The following is a 24,815-nucleotide window of genomic DNA, read 5'->3' on the forward strand; positions in this document are numbered from 1 at the left end:
GATTGGGTTAGTATTGTGTTGCTTTTACATGTGTTAAATTTTTAAAATTACATGTGTTAAAAAATAGAGGATCTAATGAGGGAGAGAATAGCAGTTGCTTTGAATAACAAACTAGTAGGAATAAGCAGACGTTGGCTTCCTGAAGTTCTTCTGTGCAGGCTGGCTTCCTCGGTGAAGCAGTCCCCTGGGGAGGAGTTTTGGGGTCAGCAAGTCAGAATTCTCACTCTTGCTGGGCAAGTCGCTTGGCCTCTCTGAGCCTTAGGGTCCCCACTTGTGAAATGAAGCAGAGGATGACATTAATATTTTTCACCTGCAGTTCGTTGAGAGGCTTCAAGCACCAAATAAGGATCTGCAAATGGCAGCTAAGGCTGTACCCTAAGAAGTGCTGTGGCTTGTTTTGAAATGGAATTATAGATAGGTGTGCTTGACCTCAGGACAGCTCAACTTGGAAGCCCCAGGCTTCCAGAACGTGGAGCTGCGGGGGGAGTCCTGGGTTATATTTTCAGAATCTACTGCAGGGACTTAAGTCATCCCTCTTCAGGCGTTTACTAAACGGTTGCACTTTTGCGTCCTGGCTTTCTGTAACTGATAGTTGGACACTGTGTTTTTTTGTCCCAGCCTGTAAGCGGGGATAGGGCTGGACCAAGGGGACAGTGGAAAGAAACATTGCATCCCTGGGTCAGATGCTTAAAAACCCTGCAATCAAACCCCAGGCCATATTCGGAAACAACTGTATCCGATGACAGCTTATTATGGAAGGTTCTGAACTTCTAAGAATTCCTTAGCAGGAAACAAACAAAATACAAAGATCTTTTCCTAATTTTCTGCTGCTAGGAATTGTTTTTCTTTCTGACTTCTCCCACCATTCTGTCCGTCTGTCCGAATGTAGGCACATAGATCCACCGTGTGTGCCACCCGGGGGGCAGGTGGGGGGCAGAAGGCTAGCTTCAGAGGGCCGGGGAGGTGGACAAGTTCCATGTACCTCACCCGATTCTGGGAGGTATCCCCTCCATTACTTAACCGTGGACACCAAGTGAAGTTTTCTGGGATGAGTGTGCATCTATGTGTTTTCACAGGTTTGGCTCTTCTGAGTCAGGGACACCATGGGAAAGACAACCTTATGTGGACCTATCATTTCTGGGATCCCAACAGGTCCGCAAGGAGGCTTTGCTTCTTTAAAGATTTTATTTTTAAGTAATCCCCCCACCCAATGCGGGGCTCGAACTCACAACCCGGACACCGAGAGCTGCATTCAGCATTGGCTGAGCCGGCCAGGCACGTCCCTGGAGGAGGAGGTTTTATTTAGAAATGTTTGAGGGGAATCTGAATACCCAGTCTTCATTTGGCCTGGTCTCTGGGAAAGAAAGAGTTACGCCTCCTACCCCCACCGGGACATTTTATTTTTGCAGTTCTTTGAAGTGCCCTCAGAGAGCTAAGCATCAGGCCCAAGGCAGCTCTGTGTATCTTTGCAACAGATTAGAACATATTCACATTTTATTTGCTCACAGAACAAATATTTCCCTTGGACAACCCCCCCCCCCCCCCCCCCCCGCAGCCAGGACTCAGGGCCTACACCATTGGTTCTCCTCGTCACCTCATGTGGGCCCTATAGACCCATAGTGATGGTTTAATGGAGTCGTTGGCTCATTCAGAAATAATCCTTGAGGGGCGCCTGGGTGGCTCAGTCGGTTAAGCATCTGATTTTGGCTCAGGTCATGATCTCAGGGTCCTGGGATTGAGTCCCGCGTTGGGCTCTCCACTGAGCATGCAGACTGCTGAAGATGCTCCCTCTGCCCCTCCCCCCGACTCTTGCTCACTCATGCACACTCTCTCTCAAATAAATAGATAAAATCTTAAAAAAAGAGAGAAACCAACCAAGGGACCAAGAACCGTGCAGTTTGCAAAAATTAAAAGAGAAACAGACTCTGTCTGCAGGGGTCTTGTAGTCAAGTAGGGGAGGCAAGATGTCTCTCATCAAGGTGAAAGAGGTAAGACCTTAGAACTCAGGAGATCAAATGTTCCCAGGTGGATACTTGTTTGGTTTCTGTGTTGGGTTTGTATAAGGGTGGGGAGACCAGTGGAAGGTGTATGACACAGTTGGGGTGTTGTGTATGTGCCTGTGTGTGAAGGCTCTGCCTAGGCACGTGTGTTTGTGGTGTGGGGGGTGCTGTGTCTATGTGCAAGGGAGTAAGTGTATATGGATGCAGTTGGCGATGGTACATGGTAATGGAATATGGGTATGAACGTGTGGTAGTGGTGGTGCCATGGACGTGTGTGATGATGCTGTGTATATATGTGCATGTGTATGTTGTGTGTGTGGTGTGTGTTGATCATGGTGGTGGTAGAAGGGAGGAAGGGATGACTTCTAGGCAAAGGAAGACTTTTAGGGTAGTGTGTATGGGGTGTGTGTGTGTGTGTGTGTATGCGGTGTACTTCTTGGCCATGGCAGTGGGAGGATTGAGAGAGGGGAGACCTATGGACAAGTGAAGGTGGGGCAGGGGAGGGGGAGGGCCCGCGGGCAGAGGAGCTGTGCCAGAAAAGGCCTGGAGATGAGAAGACTCTCGAGGGGGTGTGTGAGGGGAGGGCGCACAGTCAGAAATAAGCTAGGAGGGAGTGTTTAATTTTGATAACTGCTTTCTTATCCAGACAATGGCAGTTTTGCTTTCCCCAGCTGTCCCTTTTCCTGAGCTCATGTGAGATTCTTGGTTAAGGGAGCCATTTCCTTCCCTGAGGATCAAGGCCAGCTAAGGCTCAGGCCTCAGGGCTGAATCTCTGAGCCATTACTGGGCCCCTTTCCCACCTGGGCGGCGGCACCAGGCGTGGTTCAAAGTGCATCCAGCCTCCAGAGCTCAGAATAGCAAAAGCAGATTCTACTGGGCTTGGGGCTGAGGAGGTTTAAAGGCTGGAATCCCTGAGGCAAAGGTCAGAAGAAAGGACAGTGTGTATCTACCTGCTGGAAAAGCAAGGGGATTGCTAGCTTGCTCATAATTCACGGGCTACCCTGGCTAGATCTGCATTTTGTGGAGCTTTTTAAAGAACAAACAAGGAGGCAGATGGTAGGAGCTGGCTCCTTTTCTCAAATTTTGGTTTGCTTTTCATTACTTTTCCCTCTCTCGATAGGGACAAAGCTGCTGCATGATTAAAACTTGGCCAGATAAGAATGATTTATTTCCATTTTATTAGACAAGAAAGCAAACTAACATTTACAGAAAGTCTGACGTTTGCGAGATACATGTCATCTTCATAGTTACCTATGAGGTAAATATTATCATCCCCATTTTATAGATGAGGAAATCAGGGCTAAGAGAGAGAAGGTCACTAGCCAAAGTCACTCCCAAACCCCTGCAGTGAGCTCCCCCTAATTGGTCACCTAGCTGAAATTTGAACCCGAGTCTGCTGAGCACTGAACCTGTGCTCTCTTCATACTGCTTCTGGAAGTGTAGGAGGAAGCATGATGCAGTGGAATGATGACGTGTTTTATTTTAGGTTCAAACCCGAGCTCTTCCCTGTATGGCTTGTAGGCGAGCTTGCATCTCTTCCTTCCTTGCTTCCTTGTCAAATGTCCATCAAGGGCCTGTGATGTCCATGTCAAACACGGGGCCAGGAGCTGGAAAGATGCCAGTGAACTCCCCGGGGCCAGCCCTCCTGTCCTCTTCCATCTGCTGGTTGGGTTTGCCTAAGGGTGGGGGGGACCAGTGGAAGGCGTATGACACAGTTGGGGTGTTGTGTATGTGCCTGTGTGTGCGAGGGCTCTGCTAGGTACAAGTGTTTGTGGTTTCTGGGGTGCTGTGTCTATGTGCAAGGGAGTAAGTGTATATGAATGCGGTTACGATGGAGTTTGAGAGGGGCCATGGGGAGGACATGCCAGATGCGGTGGGAGCAAGTACCGGAGCTTCTCTGTCTGGTATGGCAGCCGGTTGCCCCAGACTAGCACCATCATGTCAAATAGATACTGGGTTTTGAAGACTTTGTACCAAAAAATGATGTTGAGTATTTAAGTATTCAATCAACCCTTTCAAAGTATTCGAATTATTATTTAAAGTTGTTTAAGATGATTTTAAGTATTTAGTTGATTGTTAAGTGATTAATACTTGTTATATTGATGACATGTGAAAATGAGAAGATCTGGGAAATTGTGAGTTAAATAAAATATTTTATTAAAGTTAATTGCACCTGTTCCTTTTTATTCTTTTTTACGTGGCTGCTAGAAAATGTAAACTTACATATGTGGCTCACATTATCTTTCTATTGAACAGCTTTGCTCCAGAAGAATAAAAACCGGGGATGTTATTTCCTATCTTAGCTCAATGATCTGGAAACATTTGCCATGTGACCTCCCCAGGAAGGCTCACAAGAGATGCATACATAACATGTTCTCTTCCTTCTCATGACATTTCAGTGGCCACTGTTTATTGCGGGACTCACGGCCCTCTTACAATATGGGGAAGATGTCTGGTGACAACTGCAGAGCTTCTGGCTTGGTCTCCTTGAGTATTCCTTAGCCTTTGGATCTAACATCTTGAGATGTAACTGCTGTAATCCTTCCCCACCCCTCAAAATGCAGGGCTGGCAATCAAATGAAATATATGTTGCTTAAAGCCATGGCCCCTGACCGTCTTTGTTTTTCTTTATTATGGAAAAAAAAAAAAAAAAAGTGAAATATTTGGAGTGAAATCTGGTGTTTCAACATAGTCATTGGATTAAAAAAGAAAATGACCCATTGTATTAAAGAGAAGGTCTTTTTCTGCATTAGATTCATGAAACTGGGAAAAATCTTGGGAATGGACTGGTCCCACTCACATGCCCCTTCCTCGGAAAGTGGGGCTCTGAGAGGCTAAGGGGCTTGCCTAGGGTAGCAGAGCCCGAGGAGGTGGGTGGGCCCTGGAACCCAGTCTCCCCACCCCCTTCAACACACACCTGCCACACCATGCTGCCCATTCTTCTCTGAGATGCTCCCTTTCCAGCTCCTTCCTCCTTGGTTCTTCATCCTCCTCTGCTGCCTTCTCTCTTTGACCTAGTGTCTTCCGCTGAATATACGGGGCGGCAGAAATGAGAGCCAGAAAGATCTAGAGAGGTTCAAGGATGGGCAGAAATTAACAAGACAAAATGGAGCAGAAAAGAGAAAAAGATTTTGAGTAGACACTAACAGACGAAGCCAGGGAGACTTTCTTGGCCTTAACAGAAGTTCAAGTGAAAAGGCAACATGGGTGTATGTGGAGCAGCAAGGGCTTGGAACCACAGGCTCAGGGCATGAGGCCTGGCCATGAGGCCTTGGAAAAACCTTAGCTTCCTCATCTTTAATCACCCTCCCCGAGCTGTGGTGAGGAGTAAAAAGCGCTGGTGTCTCTGAAGGGGCCTCGTGATCTGTGAGGCACCGCCCCAACGGAGTGCCCAGCATTCAGGGGAGGAGGAGATGCCAGCTGTGAGAGCGGGATACGTTAGCAGAGCCGCACGGCTGCCAAGGAACGCGAGAGCAGAGTCCAGAGGGAGGGACGTGGCCCCGCACTTGTCCACTCATCTGGGGGGCACTGTGCTGTGTTTGGTTTTGGGAATTGCATTTTAAGAGGGACCTTGGCAAACTGTTGCTATTCCAGAGAGAGTTGTAAGAACAGCTCAGGGTCTGAGAGTCATGATACATAAGAGATGATTGAAGGATTCAGGGGGTGTTTAGTCTGGAGGGGGAAGAAAAAAAGAGTTTAGGACTAGGTCACTGTTCTCAGATACCTGCATGTGGTCCTGCAGCAGAGGTGAGATGTATTTTGGGGTGCTGGTGGCCAAGCCGGGGACCCAATGGATAGGACACAAACCTGGGTGCAATGGGAGCCTACGTAAGGCTCAGAGAACTTCTCCTGGAGAGCTTCCCTGGAAAGGCAGTGGGCTGCCCATCAACAGAAGTCTGCAGGCAGAGGTGGCCGGGCAAGGACCAGGGTGGGGGGGGCCGGGGGAGGGGGTGGCATGCCAGTCTCTCTTCTGCTGAGAGGTCCTCCACCAGCCCTCCCTTCTGAGACCAGCACTTCTCCTGCTCCTCTCTCCGAGCTCTCTTTCTGATCTTCTTTGCCACGTTGGCTGTCTTTGACTTTCCGCTCCGTCTGGGAATGGCATGAAGGTTTTAGACTCAGAAATATTTCTGCAATAATTAATAGTGTGCTTTAATGGAAAGGAGGAGGGATAAACATTGAGAAACAAAGGCAGTTTTGTTACTTTTAAAGGCACACAGTAACCTGTTAAGTGGAGGAAGGAGCAGGAACATGGGCACGTGTGTTAGAAAATCTTGTAAATGCTATAGCAAATCGCTTATTCTCCGCTATTGTTTAAAATGCAAACACAACTGCTAAAGCCCTTTGTTCTTGAATGGACCAGAATTTTCCTTGTTTATCCAATTCTTTCCCTAGCTACAGAGATTGGAGAGAATTCTAACTATAAGAGCTCTGTATCCTAGACCACTTTCTGCATTCACAGTTTAAATGTTTTGCTGATTTGGTTGCATCACATTCTGTACAGGAGGTGTTTTCTTGATTTCTTGACTCCAGAAAAGCCATTTCCTTAAGGAAAATACCCCCCCCCCCCACATAGTTAGTGTGGCAGCAAGCAGGGCGGGTGAGAACTGGCCGAATGTCCCCAGTTGAGCTGCCCTGGAGCTATTTCCAGTATTTTGCCCTGCCCCCAGAACCAATTATGCACCTGTCTCACAGCGCCCCACCTCAAACATCCCCACCATCATTTCAGGAACCTCCACCTAGACTCTTAAGGCGCAAAATAAAACTCGGCAGATCCAAGTGGAAGGTGGGAGGGGGGGTGGTGGTGGTGGAGAATGGGTAAGTGTAACATTTTTGGTGAGGTTCCCTGAGGCCAGAGTTCTTGCCCAGCCCTGAGGATGACAGCAGGGACCTGGAGAAGACAGACTTCAGGGCATGAACTCTGGGTCTTTTGGAACACTGTCGGCCAGTTGTGGCAGGAAGAACCTGGAGAGGCAATGATGATGGCTCTTCGGGTCTGGGGACCAGTCGGGCCAGGCTGGGCAGGGCGATGGGGACTGAAAAGGCAGCAGAGGCCACAAGCAGCCTCAATGCACCCATGGCCTCCTCTGGAGGCTGTCGCACCAATGGAGGCCCCTGTCCTGGAGGCTGCCGGGTTGAGCCCACAGCTCCCTGCCCAGCCCCACCTGGGTGTGACTTTGAACCCTTGGCTCCAGACAGCTCAGCCTGGAGACTAGCTGACGGGCTTGTTTTTGGAGTCTACGTTCTGGGGCGAGGGGCCAGCCAACTCTGATGTGAAGTCCACAGCCTCGCTTCTTCCCAGACACATTTCGCCTCCGGGTCTCTTCTGTTTAACAACGCTCTTCCACGGGCTCCAATTCTGAGTTGTTCTGAAGCCCGGGCTTGTCTCTGTCCTCCCAGGGTGGTCCTGCACCGCACCCCCCAGCAGGGTGCGGTGTGGTGGGCGCAGGGATCTATGTGCCAACCCGGCTTCTAACATACCGGATTTGAGGGTCCTACTCTCAGACACCGTGAGAATCTGGACGTCAGGTATTTCTGATGTGAGCAGTCTATGCCCCCTCCCCCGCCACCCTGGAGAAATGCTGGTTTAGAGGGAAGAACAAGAATATTGGAATAGGAGAAAAGAGCTGGGTTACTTATTATGTTACTCATTGAGCAAGTTAATTATCATTTCTGAGCCTTTGTTTCCTTTTTTTTTTTTTTTTTTTTTTTAAGATCTCATTTATTTGAGAGCAAGCACAAGTGCAGGGACGGGCGGAGGGAGAGGGAGAAGCAGACTCCGTGCTGAGTAGGGAGCCCAACACGAGGCTGGATCCCAGGCCCCTGGGCTCAGGACCCGATCTGAAGGCAGGCGCCTAACCGACTGAGCCACCCAGGCGCCCCAGGGCCTTTGTTTCCTTATCTAGAAAATACTAATCACGTCACAGGGGAGTTTTCAGATATCAATGAAATTATATCTATGAAATGATATCTACGAACTGTTCAGTAAAGGCTTATTGAATAGGAATTTTGGCTTCCTCTCCCCATCCTCCAACAACAGGAAAGTGGCAACAGAGAATTTCCATTCTTCAGCGGGCCCCCAGGCCGTGGGCACCTGTGACAAGGCTACAGCATAGTCTAGAGGCGCAGGCTCGTCTCCAGTGCTCTGCGGCTGATCACACAATCCAGATTTTTCCAGTGATGGCTTGAAAAGAAACCACCAGGAGGTCAGAGGTCAGCCATCCGCTGTCATTTTTATTTGTAGTGAACCATAGTTTCAGGACACACACACACACACACACACACACACACACACACACACACAGTACGTTACAGAACAAGGCCAGGGCACTCGGTGCAGGCAGACGGGCAGGCTGGTGCAGGCAGCCACCATTACGGAATAGCGTGTCTACGGGTGGAGGAGGCACTGGGGTTGGGCGAGCAAGGAGTGAAGGAAGGATCTGGACCCTGGCAACTAGTCACTGCCTCAGTCTGCACTCACGGGCTGCAGTTGAGGTGCATTGGGACCGTCAGCTTCAACCTATGCCCAGGGTCACCCCCAAACACCAAGGTTTGGCTAAGTGCTCTAAAAGGATGCGGTGCTTTTCCACTGGTGGGAATGAACTCTCCCCTAACATCCTGGCAATGAGAAAGGGTAAAATAGGTTTGATACACAGAAGGGAAAATGTTTACACTCCAGGGATCGAGTATATGTGTTTGTGTGTGTGTGTGTGTGTGTGTGTGTGTGTGTGTAAATGTGGAGGGCTTATCCAAGAACTTCCTTGGAGGGTTTTTTTTCAGGTTGGTCCCCCAAATCAGCTGATTTCTAAGCATGATCTATCCTTGAGAGGGAAGAGCAGATTCTTTAAGGAGCAGGAGTAGCCCTCCAGGGTAGCAGGGCTGGGGGAAGCCTTGGGCCTGGTGGAACGAGGACCATGCCCCCTCTCCAATGGCCGCAGCATGTACTCCAGGTAAAGGCAAGATCGTGGAAGAGGGAAAGTCCTTAGAGCCCCCTTGTCTGATAGACAGTGAAAGAGAGGTCCCAGAAGGCTAAAGGACATGTCCAAGGCCCTGTGGCTGAGATAGGACGGTAGCCCCACTCCCCATGTTGCTCTGGTTTCCCAGGCAGGGTTTCATCCCTCACATCATCCTGGCACATGGAATGGCTCCCTTCCCCAGCAGCCTCTGTGGAACAGTTGCCAGACTTTTCCAAGATAGAAGGGTCTTGTTTTCTGCAGAGAGAGGGAGAAAAACATCCATCAGGACCTTTAGCAGTGGCTTCTTTGGGATTATGATTACTTGCTAACAACAACACTTTCTCAGAGATATCTACCGAGTATTGAGGATGATGGCACAGAGAGGCACAAAAGGCTACTTCTTCCCATTCTGTGCAAGAGGGCAGCTGTGCTATAAGCTGGCTCAGCAACTTGCTGCAGGACCCTCTTCTCTCTAGTTGGATCTCCTGCCTCTTGCCATCTGAAGAAGAAAGCAAGAGAGAAAACGGTGTAGGTTTGCTTCCTTGTCAGGTAACCTACTCACTAGGCAGGCACATTGCCTCTATCAGGACTGTGAGCCACCTTGGCAGGTTCACACAGATCAAAAAAGGCAATATTTAGAGCATCAGGCCCTGTCCAAGTGTAGACCTGGCTTGCCTCCTCCCCAGAGGCTTGGAAAAATAACTTTGGAGAGGAATTCTGTATGTGGTCGCCTTGGAACCAAAGCTGAATGACCACCATTTGTAACTCAACTACAAACAACAAACCACTGATTTTGTGCTACGCTGGCTTCCAACTCAGCGTGCCAGGCTGAACTCAATGACATCTAAGGAAGGGCCTTTCCAACAATAGGGGGCTGATTCCAGAACTCCTTGCTCAATGGACTTTTTGTATTAAATGAGGTAGTCAATCAGAAATTGTGACTCCAGTAGGATTATGCTTGTGGGTTATTGCTTATTCTGTTTTTGTTGATTTCATAGAAGTCAAACCCACTTCACTGCCAGGGCCTCTGGTCCCTCTGGTCCCTTCTTTGCTCCTGATTCTGTTGTTTTCATAATGAAGCTAATACCCTCTGGTCTGGGATGTTCAGCTATATTGTTTTGCATTAAACTCCCCAAAGGTTCTATACCCACAAAGGTGCTCTATGCCTAAGATGTGACTCAAAAGGTAAATAGATAAAGGAGAGTAGTATTGAACAGAGGGGTTTCAGTTAGACACTGGAGATAATTTCTTGATGGGAAAAGTTGCGAGACACTCAGATACATCCTGAAATTGGGCTCTGGACTATGTTCTCTGATCTTTCCTGAGCCTTTTCAGCACAGACTTGCCCAGAGATAACAAAGTGGGCAAATGTCCCTTTCAGATCCCTGTGATCCTCTGATTTTATGTATGAAAGCTCTAAAAATAGAATCATGGGAGAAAAAGGAAGAGAAATACCATGAGAATAAAAGAAAGAAAGTGGAAAAAGCAGGTATTGGGGGTGGGTGGAGATTAGGAAAAGCAGAATGTGATGGGAAATGCTGGAGAAAAAGCAAGAGAACCACGTTGAAACATGGTAAGAAGTTAGGATCCAGCGTCTATTGCCTGGCAAATAGACGTTGGTTAATAACACAGTATTTATTGGTGGGTAAATGAACAAATGTACAAACCACCCTCTCCAGCCCCATCTGGTGGGTGGGAAAACTGAGGCATAATTGGACACTAGTCCAAATCTCCCTACTGCTCCTTGGTGTGAGGTGGGAAGCAGCGTTGGCCCCGGGAGAGGAGTAGAGGGAGAAGCGTGCATCTCCCCACCTGCCTGTGGGTAGGCAGCGCCCTGGGGTCTCGGCCTGTGAAGCTCAGGAAGGAGAATGGGAAGGAACAGGCTGAGCCCCTCCATCTTGTGTGGCACTGCCCCGAAGTGCCCAGGCCTGGAGCCACCAGGATGGCAGAGTGGAGCCCATCTCGGCCAACCGTGGCTCCTCCCCCTCCTCTCTTCCCTCAGGGGCAGGAGAAGAACTGAATCCTTTCTTCTCTCGGGAGCTATGTAAAACATCCACTGATTTTGGAGGTTGGGTTCCAGGCCTTCTCTTTCTTTCCTTCTCTCTCCTCACTTCTCTTTGAGTTTCCAGAGCGCAGTCCCCCAAATTTTCCAGAAGTTTCTTTCCTCCCTCAAGACAATGGGGTCTGGGAGAGGATGGGAGTCTTCACTAAGTCATTGGGAGGCAGGTTCAACTTCCTGCCAATGAGAACACCTGAAAGATCTCCCTAAATGTGTTTTTTTGTTTGTTTGTTTGTTTTTTTTTGCTTTGAAGGAATAGGGAGGTGTCCATTTGTTTTGTGTCTTTCTTCCCTCGACCTTGTTCACAAACATCTTGGAAGGGACATCCGAGTGGGAGTCCTCTGACATGTCAAGGAGGCTTTGGCCCTAATGGCCCTCCGTGCTCCTCTGGAGTGACCAAAGCCGTATGGCCTGCTCATGGAAAAGAGCTGAGAGAAAGACCAGTGCCAGTGTGAAGGTGCTCAACACACGCAGGTGAATTCTATCTTTTAGATACTATTTCTTCCCCTCAGGATAGTTGTGCCAAATTGAATCATTGGGATATAGGAGGGAACACTGTGCTTCCTTCTCCCTGCTCCAAAACGACTAATGAACAGTAGTACAAATAGGCCTCTCTGTTCTGAGGAGATAGAGGAGAGAAAAATCACATTGCCTAGGCAAGGCAAATGCGAGCATGCTCCCGGGGAAGGCCTGCCAAGAGCTCTTATATAAGCTCCAGTGAGCTCATGTGTTTTCTCGCCCATCAGCAGATCCTGGGCTTCAGGGCCAGGGGTTAGGCTGGAGGAGGGAGCCGAAGAGAGACTGTGTTCTTCCAAAGAGGGGGTGCTCTGGGAAGAAAACCCGGTCCTACTCTCAGGAGGATGAAAACAATTATCATTGCCGAGTCAGCCAACATAGACTTGCATTCCTTATGGCAGCAATGTCACGAAGAGAGATGATGGTGTTTGTTTCTATGACCCCCATGGTGTGGGGGAAGGGGTGGGGTGTTTCCTAGGTCAAATAGATGTAGATGTGCACTGGGAGTATGGATAAGGAAGCTTTTCCTCCTGGCATGGTGGAAAGCCAGATGGGTGCTCAGTTAGGTCCACCAGCCAGAGACTGAGTATATTAGGCCTTGGTTTCTGGTTGTTGCTACCACCCAGGCTGTTTTGAATAGGAAACTTATTGACTGAGACAGGCTGAACATTCTGGAAGCTGCTGTCACTCATTTTGCCTGCTTCTCTCATTTGGCAGAACCACTGAACCATCAGACTTTTGTAAGCAAACTACTGAACCACCTTGCCCACCATCTTGCCCAGAACATCTGCAGATGTTGCCCGGAACATTAGCTTGCCCTGACCCCAGAAGCTAAGCAAAGAGCAAGTGGAATGTTATCTTTGCCTATCAAAAACAGTATCTTGCCCTGCATAAGTGAGCTGAGGCTTCTCAACCAAGTTTCTCAGACGTTCTCTCAGGAGTTAACGCACTTCCAGTTCAATTATGCCCCAGTGGAGGGGGAAGACCTGTCTGTCCATCTCAGCAGCTTACCCCCCCACCCAAGTCTAGTGCCATGTTCATTACGTGGTGGGGGCAATAACCATAGCTGTCTTGTATATGATTAAATGAATCTGCAGATATAATGTTTCACTGTTTTGCCTGTCCCAAATAATACTGTGCCTGGTCTTTCTGTAATTACCAATGTTTTAAATAATTTTTATTAAAAAAATAAGAACATGCACTGTTTAGATAAATTTCTACCTCCTGCAAATGCTTTGTGTTTTCTCTCTGGCACCATTAATGCTTGTAACACTTCTCTACTTCATATCTTTTGAGAATTTATTTAATGTACTGTTTACTTCCCTCTCTCTAGATCAATCAGGAACGTTCTGAATACAGCTAAGACCTTCCTTGAGTTCCACCCAGAACTTTCTCCTCATTAGTGTTAGAGTAATGTCCTGATTAACTTCTATTTGTGATTGAGGAATGACTGAGTGTACCAGAGCACCGGGACATCTTCCAACAGCATTGTGTTTGATGTACACAGCCTTTCACACATAAGGAAGGATCCCCTATAATGATATGTGTGTAAGTATTTTGGTGTGAGACGTCATGACATCTGTAATTTAAAATACCTTCAGTAAAAAAAAAAAGATTCAAATATGGCTAAATGATAATTGTTGAATCGAAGTGATAGGTATATGTGTTCTCATTATACTCGTGGGTCTACTTTTCTGTGTGTTTGAAAATTTCCATAATAAAAACATTATTCCCAGATATTCTAATTCAAGGAAGTGTATTTAACCTGGCTGGCCATGGTGGGAAGCTTTAGGAGGCTGACAGAGAGAGGGAGGGAGGTGGAGATTACTTAATCCTTTTAGGCTTATTATCATTACCTTCATGCCTGGTGGTAGGAGAGTATGATGATAGCAAACCCCAAACAGCAATTTAATGATATCCTCTATTATTAACATCTTCCATGGATGTATGTTCCTCTGAGTCAAAAGATCTAGTTAGTTCTCAATCCTTTTGCCTCAAAGAGGTTGGAGAGAGAGGAAATATTCACCAGGAAAATTTTTCTTTTCTTGAAGATCATGCCATTTTCTGGTAACCAATCAGTATCAGTTTCTCAAAAAAAAAAAAAAAAAAAAAAGACGGGGTGCCTGGTGGCTCAGTTGGTTAAGTGTCTGCCTTCAGCTCAGGTCATGATCCTGGAGTCCTGGGATCAAGTGCCCCATGAGGCTCTCTGCTCAGCCAGGAGCCTGCTTCTCATCTCCCTCTGCTCCTCCCCACCCATGCTCTCTCAAATAAACAAAATCTTTCAAAAATAAATGAAAAAGACCACAAAAAGTTCATTAATTACTTTGAAAGTACTGATATTTATTCCCTCAACAAAAAACACACACTTCCTGGAGTCTTTTTCTGGATTGTCATTTATATTGTGAGGTTTAGAAATTCGTTTCCTTTTGTCCTAAGGAAAAAATAAATTACCATTTTATGAATCCTCACCTTGTAATTCTTGCTAAGATTCCATTTTTAAAAGGATTTTTTGTGTTTTTTGGGGAAAGGAAAAAGTTCAAAAATTTTTTTGCATCATTCTAGAAGCAGTCTTTTTATCCCAAATTCAGATTTTTCCAACAGATTTTTAAAAGGATGTTTCGGATCTCTGTTCCACCTTTATGTATCCTTTGCTGAATTCTGATGTTTGACTACCTGACCTCATTTCACTTGCTCCTCATTCTTAATATGGTCTCTGTATCCTTTAAGACAGATCTTTCGTATTATGTGAACACCCTAATCAGGTGAAGTCTTTGCCAGCTGTCTATGGTTGACTGCCTGTCATCTGAGCGAGGTCCTAAAACGAGGCCCAGCTGGCACCTTGGGGAGAGGGCCTTAGAAAAGGGGAGGGTAAGGTGTGCGTGTGCCTTCTGCAGCCCAAATGGGCTCCTTCTCAATGGGCCTCTACGGTTCTCCGGATGAGTGCTGTTTACCTCTCCAGCTTTATGGACTTGGGTTTCCACTTCGAGAAGGAAGTCAGGAAGTTGTGCACATGGGATCGATTGGGGGGTAATAAGGCCTGCCACTGTGCCTGAAGCTCAGAGGAATCCACAATGGCACTGCGGGGACAGGCATGGCTTTGAAGGCAAATTCTGATAGATCTGAATCCTGGATCTGCCGCTGTGAGATCTGCTCTTTTTCTCAGTTTCCTTGTTTGTCAGGTAGGGAACTGTATACTGCCAACTTCATAAGGTTTCCTGTGAGGTTAACGGTGGTCATAAAAGTAATAGGTTTTGGACCACACAATAAATGATAGTTATTTACTAAAGTTTCATTAATGCCTGGACACATCCATATTACATTAACTCAACTTTAAGCTGCTTAAAAATAAAAAAGACTTGTCCTTTCTTTCATTTTTGAACTACAGTGCTCAGCTCCCTTGTCCAAATAAATCTGCTAAAAAAAAAAATCCAGTTCTCCATGTCTTTTCATCTCTTGAATCTGTACCTTATTATGCCGATCTCTTACTGTGTTGTAACTCTACTTCTGTGCCGCCTTTTTATTCTTTTGCCCATTCTGACCTGATGGCTAAGAAGTAGATTGCAAATATTTCTGTCTTTCTATCCAAGTTGAATTTCATATTTTCTGAATCATGAAACTGCCCTCCATGTGACCTAGAAAGCCCTCTGATGATCCATATTTAGCTGTGTCCATCATTCAACAGATGTCTGGGTAGTTAGAGGCCCCCATGAGCTCCCTCTATATCCTGTGGTTTCAAGTTCCCGAGTTGTTAGTTAAAAAGCTTTCATCGCCTCTACCTCCCCTTCCCCTACTCATTCCAGGATAGAAGGACAGATACCCACTTTAGCTATTCATTCATTTAACAAATATTTATTCATTACCTACTACATGCATGATGCTGGGTTCTATGTTCTCTTCTTTGTGTCCAACTTGCATTTTCCTAATTTGGAGCATTTAGAGTTGTCCTCATGTTTTCTGATTATTTCTCTAGAATCCGCCTTGGGTATCCAATCACATGGTCTCTCCTAGCTGCAGTGTTTCCTGACCCTTGGGAGGCTCGAAGGCTTAACTGAAAACTGGTGCCTTGCTCTAATGCACCTGCCATTGTGGCCACAGATTTCAGGATAACGTCGGTTCATTGTGGGCTCCATCTAAGAGAGTTCAGCTAGCAAATGAGGCTGCAGGGCTACACTTGCCTGCGCCACGGGCATAAAGAATGAAGTGGTAGCCAGGGTGGGTGCCCAGCAAGTTGAGCCATTAATTTCCCCAAACCCTTGGTTTTCTGTGTCCCTGGTTTCCCACAGAGATTCCCGTGAGGAAAGATGCCTGTCTGCTTTTTGAGCTCTCTGGATCTTCCCATTAGATAGCTTCTCTTGGCATCTGAAAGGCAGCCTGCCATTCTGTTCTCCCGTGGAATACAGATGGCCCAGCCCACGCCTATCACTAATGAGGATCACATGCAGAGCCTTCTTGTGGGGAGGCTCCCTTCAACAACCCCACCCCTCCTTCCCCATGCAGGCCAGGCACCGTTGACCGTGGCATTTATATCTGAGAAGGCTGCTTGCTGCTCTCCCACTCACAGAGTTGAACAGAAAATCTATTAGGTAGCCCGGGGGAATGACTCCCATTCAGCTAGAATCTGAAACATTGAAGATGAAGTTTTGGCTGCCAATTTGATTTCAAAGTTGAGGTTTGGGGTTCCAGCTGTCCAAGGAGTCTGTTGACTTTAACTGTGAACAAGCACTGGAAGTTCTTCAGTAGGAACATGATGAGATGGCTAAACAGAGGTGGACCTGATAGATCCATTTGCCAATGCTGTGTAATCTCACCCAGAATGATGGTAGGGTTGGAAATAGACAAGAATGTTAAAAGCACTAAAGTCTAGTAGAAAAAGCATACATTTTGGTGAGACAGATCCATGTCAAGTGTTCGCTGTTACTACTTACTATCTGTTTGACCTTGGACAAGGTACTTCACCTTTCTATGCACTAATTCCTTTACCTGTGACATAAGTACAATGCCTGTATCATAGGCTGTTCTGAGGAATAATGGGACACCGCATGAAAAGACCTTGACATGGTGCCTTGTATCCAGTAAGCAATAAATGGGAATTCCCTTTCCTCTCTCCTTTTCCTGTTTTCTCTCTATAGTAGAAAGTTGAAAGATGTACTCTAACATGATAGGACGTCAAGGTGAGATACAAACAATGGCTCCATGGGAAATTCCAGACAATTCTGCTCTCTTGTTTTATCTAAAACTTGATTAATATTTGAGATGTGTGATGGTTTCTTTTTCCATGTTATCACAAGTCAGCTGCAGGTCTGATGTTTGTGACTAGATGAGTTCCACACTGTCAATATGGACCCTGACAGAAAGGCAGAAACTCTTTTGGTCTGAATACTGTACCTCATTCCTTTAACTCTCCAAGCTACTGAGGGGAGATCACCACCACTAGCTGTCCTCAGAGGATATCAGTGATTGATTCTGGTCAATCCTGCCATGTATTAGATGGGGTCTAATTGTCTAGTACCCACTGATCCAGAAATCTCTCTGGGAGTCATTTTCATTCTTTCAGAAAACAAGGGACACTGAGGTATGCTATTCAAAAGAAAGTAACAGATTCTGAATTATTTCAACAGCTTCTTGGACAAGGTAGATCTATCATTGCTTGTTCCCCACCCAACCAGGTCGAGGCTCATCCTGTAAGAGTGGGTAACTTTTCATTCCCCCAGAAAGCAGCCTCTTCCATATTTGGCCAGTTCCAAAAGCAGTCATTAAATTGAATATAAATCAACCTCTCTATAACTGTGCTGTTCAGACCTGGTTCTGTTCTCTGGAGCTACACAGATGAAGTCTGACCCCTGGCAGCTATCACATATTCTAGTCCCTTCCTCCTGACCCCTGAGGAAGCAGAGAGTCCAGATCCTTGATTCTTGCTTGAAGACATGTAGAGGGAAACATTAAAAATAGTTAAACAGTCACATAGAAGAAATTAAAGAGTGTCTTAAGAATGGAGACTCCTTGTCCTAGAGAAGTACTTTTTGGAATATTATTGCTGAAGACATTTACTTGCGTGTTCCTATCTCCACTGAGAACAAAAAGAAGAAATGGTGGGCATAAGGCAGTGTTGCTAATCTACAGATGTTGACAGACAAATAAAAGACACTACGATTCTTTAAGGCGAATTCTCAGAGTTAAGCCTTTCAATGTCTCTCCTAGAAAGGGAGCTAGTACTTGATCACAGAACTCTGTTTTCATGTAGCATTTTATGACTACTAACATTTTGTGAAACACATCTTAGGAAATTATGGTCTCAGATATGCTGTGGGGACTTAGACATTTGAAATAACTTCCTGATTGGTTATTGTTGGATCCTGGAACTGGTGGCTAAGGAGCACTATGAAGTTTCCTTCCTTGGAGGGCTGGTAGACTCTTCCTCCTTCCCTTCCTCTCTCCCTTTGATATTAACATTAGGCACCCACTTGCCTGGGAATGTTGAGGTGTAGGCCTGGGACATAGGGGAATCTGGAAGTCTAGATCCTTCCCATTCCCATGATTCTATTTTTATGGACCCAATTGTGGTGTGTTCCACGGAAGGTACAGCCTAGCTGGGACAGGAGGTAACAGAGGGTTTTGGCCAAGAGGAGAGGGGGCTAGAGATGGGAAAAGTTGATGCAATTATTTTTGTCAGGAATTGGAACCAAAGCAGCAGGAGAGAGTAAGTTTTAAGACTCTCTGGCAAAGTAACTTCCTAATCTGTCACTGAGTATGTGTAAAAAAGTGATTAGTGGGTCTCTATATTTATCATGATTACTCACAAATATGTAATTTGCATAATATATACAGCACATTAAGTACTATGTCACCTTATATAATGTGCATATGTATAATGTATATGCATGTTATGTAACGCCAGTCTGGAGGCTCTTCCAGATTCTGCCAAGTATTTCCTAATTTATTTGGCAATTTTAACATATCTTTTCCATCTGTGGAAAGAACTATCTTGAGAGGAGCTGGTCTCTGACCTGAAATATAATCATTCTACTAAGCCTATCTCCATTCTCAACTCACTGGAGGAAATCCACAAAGACCAAGCCATAATGAGATGCAACTCTCAGCTCAATAGTCCAGGGACAACACAGCGTATTGAAGATTTTCTGTTTTTAATTATTTTTATTGCTGGTGGGGTAGAACCGTGGGGGCAGGTGAGAACATGTCTGTGGCATGGTCACAATCAGAATAGGATGAAGGGTAACTAAGGGATGGGATTCTGCTCTGATTGCCTAACTGTGTGGACTTTGGGAAGTCCTCGAACCCTCATTAAACCTCATTGTCTCATTATTAATATTGGGAAATTAATACCTTCTCCATCAACCTCTGAAATTGCTGGAAGGCCCACTATGGTGAGGTACTCTACAGGAAGAAGACTCTCCTGGTCACAGGAGCTAAGGAATGAGTTGCAATTATCACACTACACAACAACACTAGACTTACTGAGGTTACCAAATTGGAAGTGCAATTCCACTGCTTTGTTATACTCAGTGGCTCTAGGGTTATGTCTCTCAAGCAACACTGCAAGTCCTATGCACCAGACTAGAACAGGCAGCGGCCACTCTGCCTTGTGGATCTCTGAGACTCAGTTTCACCTGGGCATAGGGTCACATCCCAAGAGCCTCAATCTTGGGCAATCGGGGTCAAAACACATGCCAAAACTTCTGTCAATGTCTCAGAACCAGTGACCTCAAATCTGAACCTGCCTTTGTTTCAAAATCAAGTGGCTTCCAAGATAGTACCTGTTGTTATTCTGGAGCTTGTTGGTCCGTCCCATCACCAAGGATCTCATCATTCAGGACATTCTTCAGGTGGCCTGGATTTCCCCTCACCCACCGGTTTCGCACTGTTAGGTCCAGCAGGATGGTCCTAGATGACTGCTTCCTTCAGAGTCAGGATCAATGTGTACACACAATCTTAATTTCCCTTCCTTGTGCAAAGCTCCTGACTCAGTGCAAGATTAGAGAGGGCTCAGTGGAGTAATGTCGAGTGGGCCCAAGTTTCCTTTCAAGAAATCTCAGAGGGGATGGAGGTCCAATGGAGCAAAGGTGCCAAGGCAAATGTTTCTGCCTACTAATGAAGCTCTATACAGACTTGCCCTCGGGAAAGGAGGGTAATGCTGGCACCAGCTGCATAAAGCCCACTGGGCTCTGCCGAGACCCCTCCAGGTGCTGGGTGGCAGCACCTTGCAGAATGTGCCTTGGTCCTTGTGAGTCTCCATTGAGGTCATCCCTGCAGCCAGAGGTGTTTCCAAGCTAAGCGGCCATGATGACCATGATGAGCTGACATGTGGAGAGTTTAATCTGGTGATCTGTCTAGTGCCTTCAACCTCGACCAACTTCTTACCAGTTCAGGCCAGAAAGAATCTCTGGAAGCATCATGAGGCCCTCATTTTCTTGTGTGGGCCTGTCCCATCCATACATGTGCTACACATTCATTCTTCCCTGGAAACCTGGATTCGAATGGAACAATTTCTCAGTGACCAGAAATGACCCTATTGTAAGACGCGTGGGTTCTTTTTTCTAATAAATATCCTCTTAATGGCATCTATTCCCAAACCACATTAGTTAAGATGCCATGGACAGGTCTCCTAACTTTTCTGAGACTCATCGTCTCTATCTGGCAAATGAGAGAGTAAATTCTGTCCAGTATATCTTTCATGGCTCTTTTGAGAATCCAGAATAGGAATTCTCAGTCTCTTTACAATAAGAAGCTACTTTCATTTCCCTTAAATCTCATGATCACCATGGGGAAATGTGTCTTGACAATGAAATGGTGGAATGGGGGAGTAAGAACCTTCTTTTTCTTTCCCACTTTCTGTTCCTATTCTACATATTTTTTTTCCCAAATCAGGAAAAGTCCATCAGTAAATAAATATTTATATATACATGTATATATAAATATATATGCTACATATATGTACACACACACATAAGACCATCAGAAGGGCCCTCAGGTCACACTTTGGGAGTAGTAGGTGCAAAGAGGCAGGTGGGAACCACCTGATGGTTTGTCTCCTGGTCTTCTCAGCAAGAGGCCCTTCCTTCTCATCTTCTCTGCCTTCAGGAATAGTCTGCCACCAGGGCTTGGAACTCAAACAGGAAACACGCTTTGGCTTGAAAAAGAAAGAAACTGGGGGTGGTTTTTTTTTTTTTTCTTCCCTTTTTACACAATATTATGACACCAATTTGAAAAATAAATCCCAGTTTCTCTGCTTTCCCTCCCAGGTGTTCACAGAACTAAGAAAATAAATACCACATCTAAGGTGTGCTGTGCAGGCAGCTCTGGGGGCTCTTGGAGCCGTCTCTAAACAAACACACAGCCACCAGAAGAAGACTTTGGGAAAATAACAAGTGCCCACTGACAGTGTGGAGAACCAAGAATGGAAACACAGCTTTCCACAGCCTTTCTGCCTCCTCAGCAAGTTCAGGGAGACGCTGCTGCTTGAAGGACAACTAAGAAACCAACGTGCGCTTGCTGAGCCCTGCCAAGGGCTATGCTCTGAGAGTTGGAGGCCGTTTGTCTCTGTACAGAGGGACCTTTGTGTTAATTCTCTGGAATGGGAGCTCTTTTCCCTGGCCACATCCGATCTCACCAGGCAGGAAACCTGCAGCCTGCTTCTTGTGAGCGTCCATGAGGGAACTTACACGACTGGTGGGAAGAGAGGGGGATTTCTCCTTCAGTCTCAGGGCCTTCTGGGAATGTGGAGGTTGCCATATGAGCCAACCACACCCTGGCAGGCCCTAAGTCCATTCAAAATTTTCATTGGTACTGGCTCTGCTGGGGTGTGCCCATTGTTGAAGTAGACAGAATGTACAGCAAGATGAAGATTTCTTCCTGATGGGTGGCTTTGCTTCCACCGGTTAGAGATGAGTGTGCATGTGTGTGCGTGTGTGTGCATGTGTGTGTGTGTGTGTGTGTGTTATAGTCTCTTGTTTTCTCTCTTGGTTTAACTGGCGTTTGGCATATTATTTAGTCTTTTGAACGGCTCTTCCTCCTCAGTGAAAAGAAGCTGCTCTTCTGGGGAGGCCCCATCATCATAGGCGCTTGATTCTTGTGAGTAATTTTAATCTAAAAGCAAAGAGGCATAAGTGAATTAGTGGCATGCAGATCCCACTAACCTATGAGAGAGGGAGTTGTAGAGGGAGGAAGGCAGGCCAGCTTCAGGTTGGAAGGAGCCCCATGCAGAAGGACGACTGTCCTTGAACAGCTTCAAAATTGGCAACTGGACCCTCACTGGGCCTGGAGTTTGGCACTGCTGGAAGTGAGGGGCGGAAACACTGGGGAGAGACAGGTGTGAGCTTCCCACGTGGTGATCAGCTCGCACCTGTCTTGTGTCCTTGCTATTCATAGATTCTCAAAATGTCACAGACAGAGCATACCTCAGGAGCCATCTCATTCGACCCCTCTGCAGGACAGATAAAGGGATGGAGACCCAAGGGTCTGTTGAGCCTCGGATTAGCCTAAGGTCACACAGGGAGGGCTGGAGTCCAGTTCTTTGGATTGTGAGCTTCCAGGGCTCCTGGCCGCTCTTGTCTAGGCAGTGCAGAGACATCAGCCGGTCAACTCAAAGTCAACCTAGAGCCTTCAGTCCAACATCTGACCCAAGCCACATCTTGTGGAAAGTTTCAAGTGAGTCCCTTAGGTGTTTCCTCTTTTCTTAGCTTTCCAGGAAAACACCAACTTTCTTTTTGAAAGCTTCTTCTTTTTTTAATTTTAGGGTCTATGAGTTTTTTTCTCCTACAGACTTTAAGTCAGTTGGAAGTGAAAGGCACTGGTGAATTCTCATTTTTGCCTTTCTTCCCAACCTTATCCTCAGGGCATGGCTTCAGAACGCTAAATCACTATTTCAATGTGGCCTGATGACACTGCACGTCACTAATCTGCATTATCAGTCCATCAGCATTTATCAAGTGTGACACATGTCCAGGGTAGGAAGATGATGTGGGAACAAGAGGCACTTAGGTATCAAGGGCCTAGGTTTGGGTCTCCAATCTCCTGCTTCTTTTCTCTGAGACTCTGGACGAATCATTTAACCTTCAAAGCCATGCTTGCTGAACTGTAAAATGAGGATAATAACATTTGTCCTGTTTTCCTCACAAAGTTGTTGTGAAGTTCAAATGGGAGACTGTCAGTGAAAGCCCGCTGTAAACTCTAAAATGGGATGCAAGAGTTAGTTAAATAATTGTTATCTTACAGTGGAGGTGAAGGAGAAAGATGTATGTCAAAGAAGCAATCCATGAGCTCATTCTCATGGTTTCTGCATTATTGGAAATGTCAGTGTGGCCACAGAGAACACAGAAAAACTCTTGAAGACAGAGACCCATCAACAGGTTTAAATTAATGCAAGGATAGACCAAGTGGTATCAAAAAGAAGTTAGGTAAGGAAGGAGAAGAGTCTGAGTGGAGAAATTAAGGAAGAGTTTTAAGCTCTGAAAGAAAGGGAAGGACATGTATTGGTGAAAAGAGAAAGGAAAGGCACTGGGTGGAAGAGCCACGTATGACCTGGTTGAGTGTGAGGCACAGAATGAGCGATAAGGTCAGGGAGGCAGGTGGGGCAGTTGGCCTAGGGCTTTAAAGGGGATGTGGCAGAGGCTGGGTTTAACGTGAGGTAATGAGGAAGCACCATAACTTTTAAGCTGCAGAATAACACCATGATGAAGAGAAGAGTTCCAGGGAAATTACTCCACAGCTGTTGTCAGGGCAAGCTGGAGTAGGGAAGACTCTGGCTAAAAGGGTACTACTGTGAGCCAGGTTTAAATTTATAAGTCCCCAGGATATGGAAAGACAAGGATGAAACCAAAAGACGTTGTGGAGAATTAGCATAACTTGGGTGACAGAAGCTGCAGATGACTTTTAACGTTGGTTTTCACCCCCCAGGAGCTCCAGGAGGGGAGGTCATCTTTCTGTTTTGGGGCAGGCCCCAGAAGAGCAAACCAAGAATACATCGAGTACCATTTAGTGTTATGGGCTTTATTATGTTTATTCCAGAATTCGTGGAAGTGAGGCAAAGCCTAGGGACTCTGATACAACTTGTCTGTGGCATGTAATTTAGCCCCAACTGATCAGAGTGACTTGTGGCACATGTCCTTGTGTTGTGGCAAGCCTTTCTCATTCCTGAGCACCAGAGCCCCCATGTCGGAAGAACTCGGTCTTATTCATCACGCTCCTCCCTGACCCAGCGTACCTCCTTTTGACAGAGCATGGCCTGGAAGTACTGACAGATGAGCACAACCCAAGAGAGAGAGAGAGAGAGAGAGAGAGAGAGAGAGAGAGAGAATGTCCTGGCAGTGGAGATGGCCATGTTTGGGGCAGACAGTGGCAGCTGATGCACTGCCTACATTTCCCGCTGATAGAGCCCATTTTTTTAGATGATGGAAGACCCTTACTTCTCCTTTTTCTTTCTCTAGCTGAGCAATTTATTTGCTTGTTAGCACCTCCAGGGCAAAGAGGAGGAAGTGAAACTCAGATCCCTCCCATTTGGCTTTTCAGCAGTTTTGACAAAGGTCTTGATGGGGTAGAAGTTTGGAGATCCTGGCTAACATGAGATTTTGATGTGGCTTGCGGATTCCAGTGCCATAGGTAACTGAGAGTTCACTGTCCGTACATGCACTGAAGTGGGAGACCAGACTCTCATTTTGAGTCAAAGCGGTATCAGTCTTTTATTCTCTTCTCCCTCATTTGGGAGAGGCTAGTGGGCTAAGCAGTTCAGAGTCCATTGCAGGAGGTAGGTGGACATTGTGAAGGTTGCCTTTTCAATCCCCGATGGAAAGACAGCATCCCATATCTCTGTAGTTAGAACTCAAATTTCTCTGCTAATCGGGCTGGTCAGGCAATTAACTAAAGTCTTTACAATTTTCTTAAAAACCTTTCATGAGATTTACAACATCTGACAAGCACTAAGTACAGCAGCCTCATTATCTTAGTTCTCTACTGTATTAGGGAGAGACCATACAGTAGGCTCTTGTGTGATAGCTCAAAATTCACAAAACCATTGCAGTATGTAATTTCCCCTTTAAAGTGGAGTAAATTTTAAAATTTTACTAGTGCTGGGTGTTGACTTTGTTTTGGGGGCCATTTCCTGCAAATCAACACACTTTTATTACTTCAAGAGATGCAATAAACTGCGGGACTCCTTCTTGCATGTTGCCCCTTCTGGGCCGATGATTCAGACAACACCCCGCAAAATGGCCAATACCAGTAAGTGTGGACCCATCTCAAATCATTTATGGAGTATCTCCTGCTTAAAGAGAAGCT

At 46.2% G+C, this 24,815-nt stretch overlaps 1 protein-coding gene across 7 annotated transcripts in view; it reads right to left on the reverse strand.

Annotated features, from left to right (window-relative positions):
- Window positions 1-8,211: 8,211 nt before the first annotated feature.
- Window positions 8,212-24,815, reverse strand: part of DGKG (diacylglycerol kinase gamma) — a 205,367-nt gene continuing 188,763 nt past the window's right edge. For 5 of the 7 annotated variants that reach the window (XR_007408100.1, XR_007408101.1, XR_004811854.2 and 2 more), the window contains 3 exons: window positions 19,301-21,629; window positions 9,310-9,452; window positions 8,212-9,208 (listed from right to left, as the gene is read on the reverse strand). Coding sequence is in view for 1 of the 7 variants with exons in the window: in XM_025451551.3 (XP_025307336.1) it covers window positions 21,531-21,629 (99 nt within the window). In the remaining 6 variants the exon portion in view is untranslated. Of the gene's footprint in view, window positions 9,209-9,309; window positions 9,453-13,847; window positions 21,630-24,815 lie in introns of those variants that run through there. The other 2 variants (XR_004811855.2, XM_025451551.3) reach the window with 2 other exon arrangements.

Source organism: Canis lupus, chromosome 34 (genome assembly GCF_003254725.2).
Source record: "Canis lupus dingo isolate Sandy chromosome 34, ASM325472v2, whole genome shotgun sequence".
NCBI classification, from domain to species: domain Eukaryota; kingdom Metazoa; phylum Chordata; class Mammalia; order Carnivora; family Canidae; genus Canis; species Canis lupus.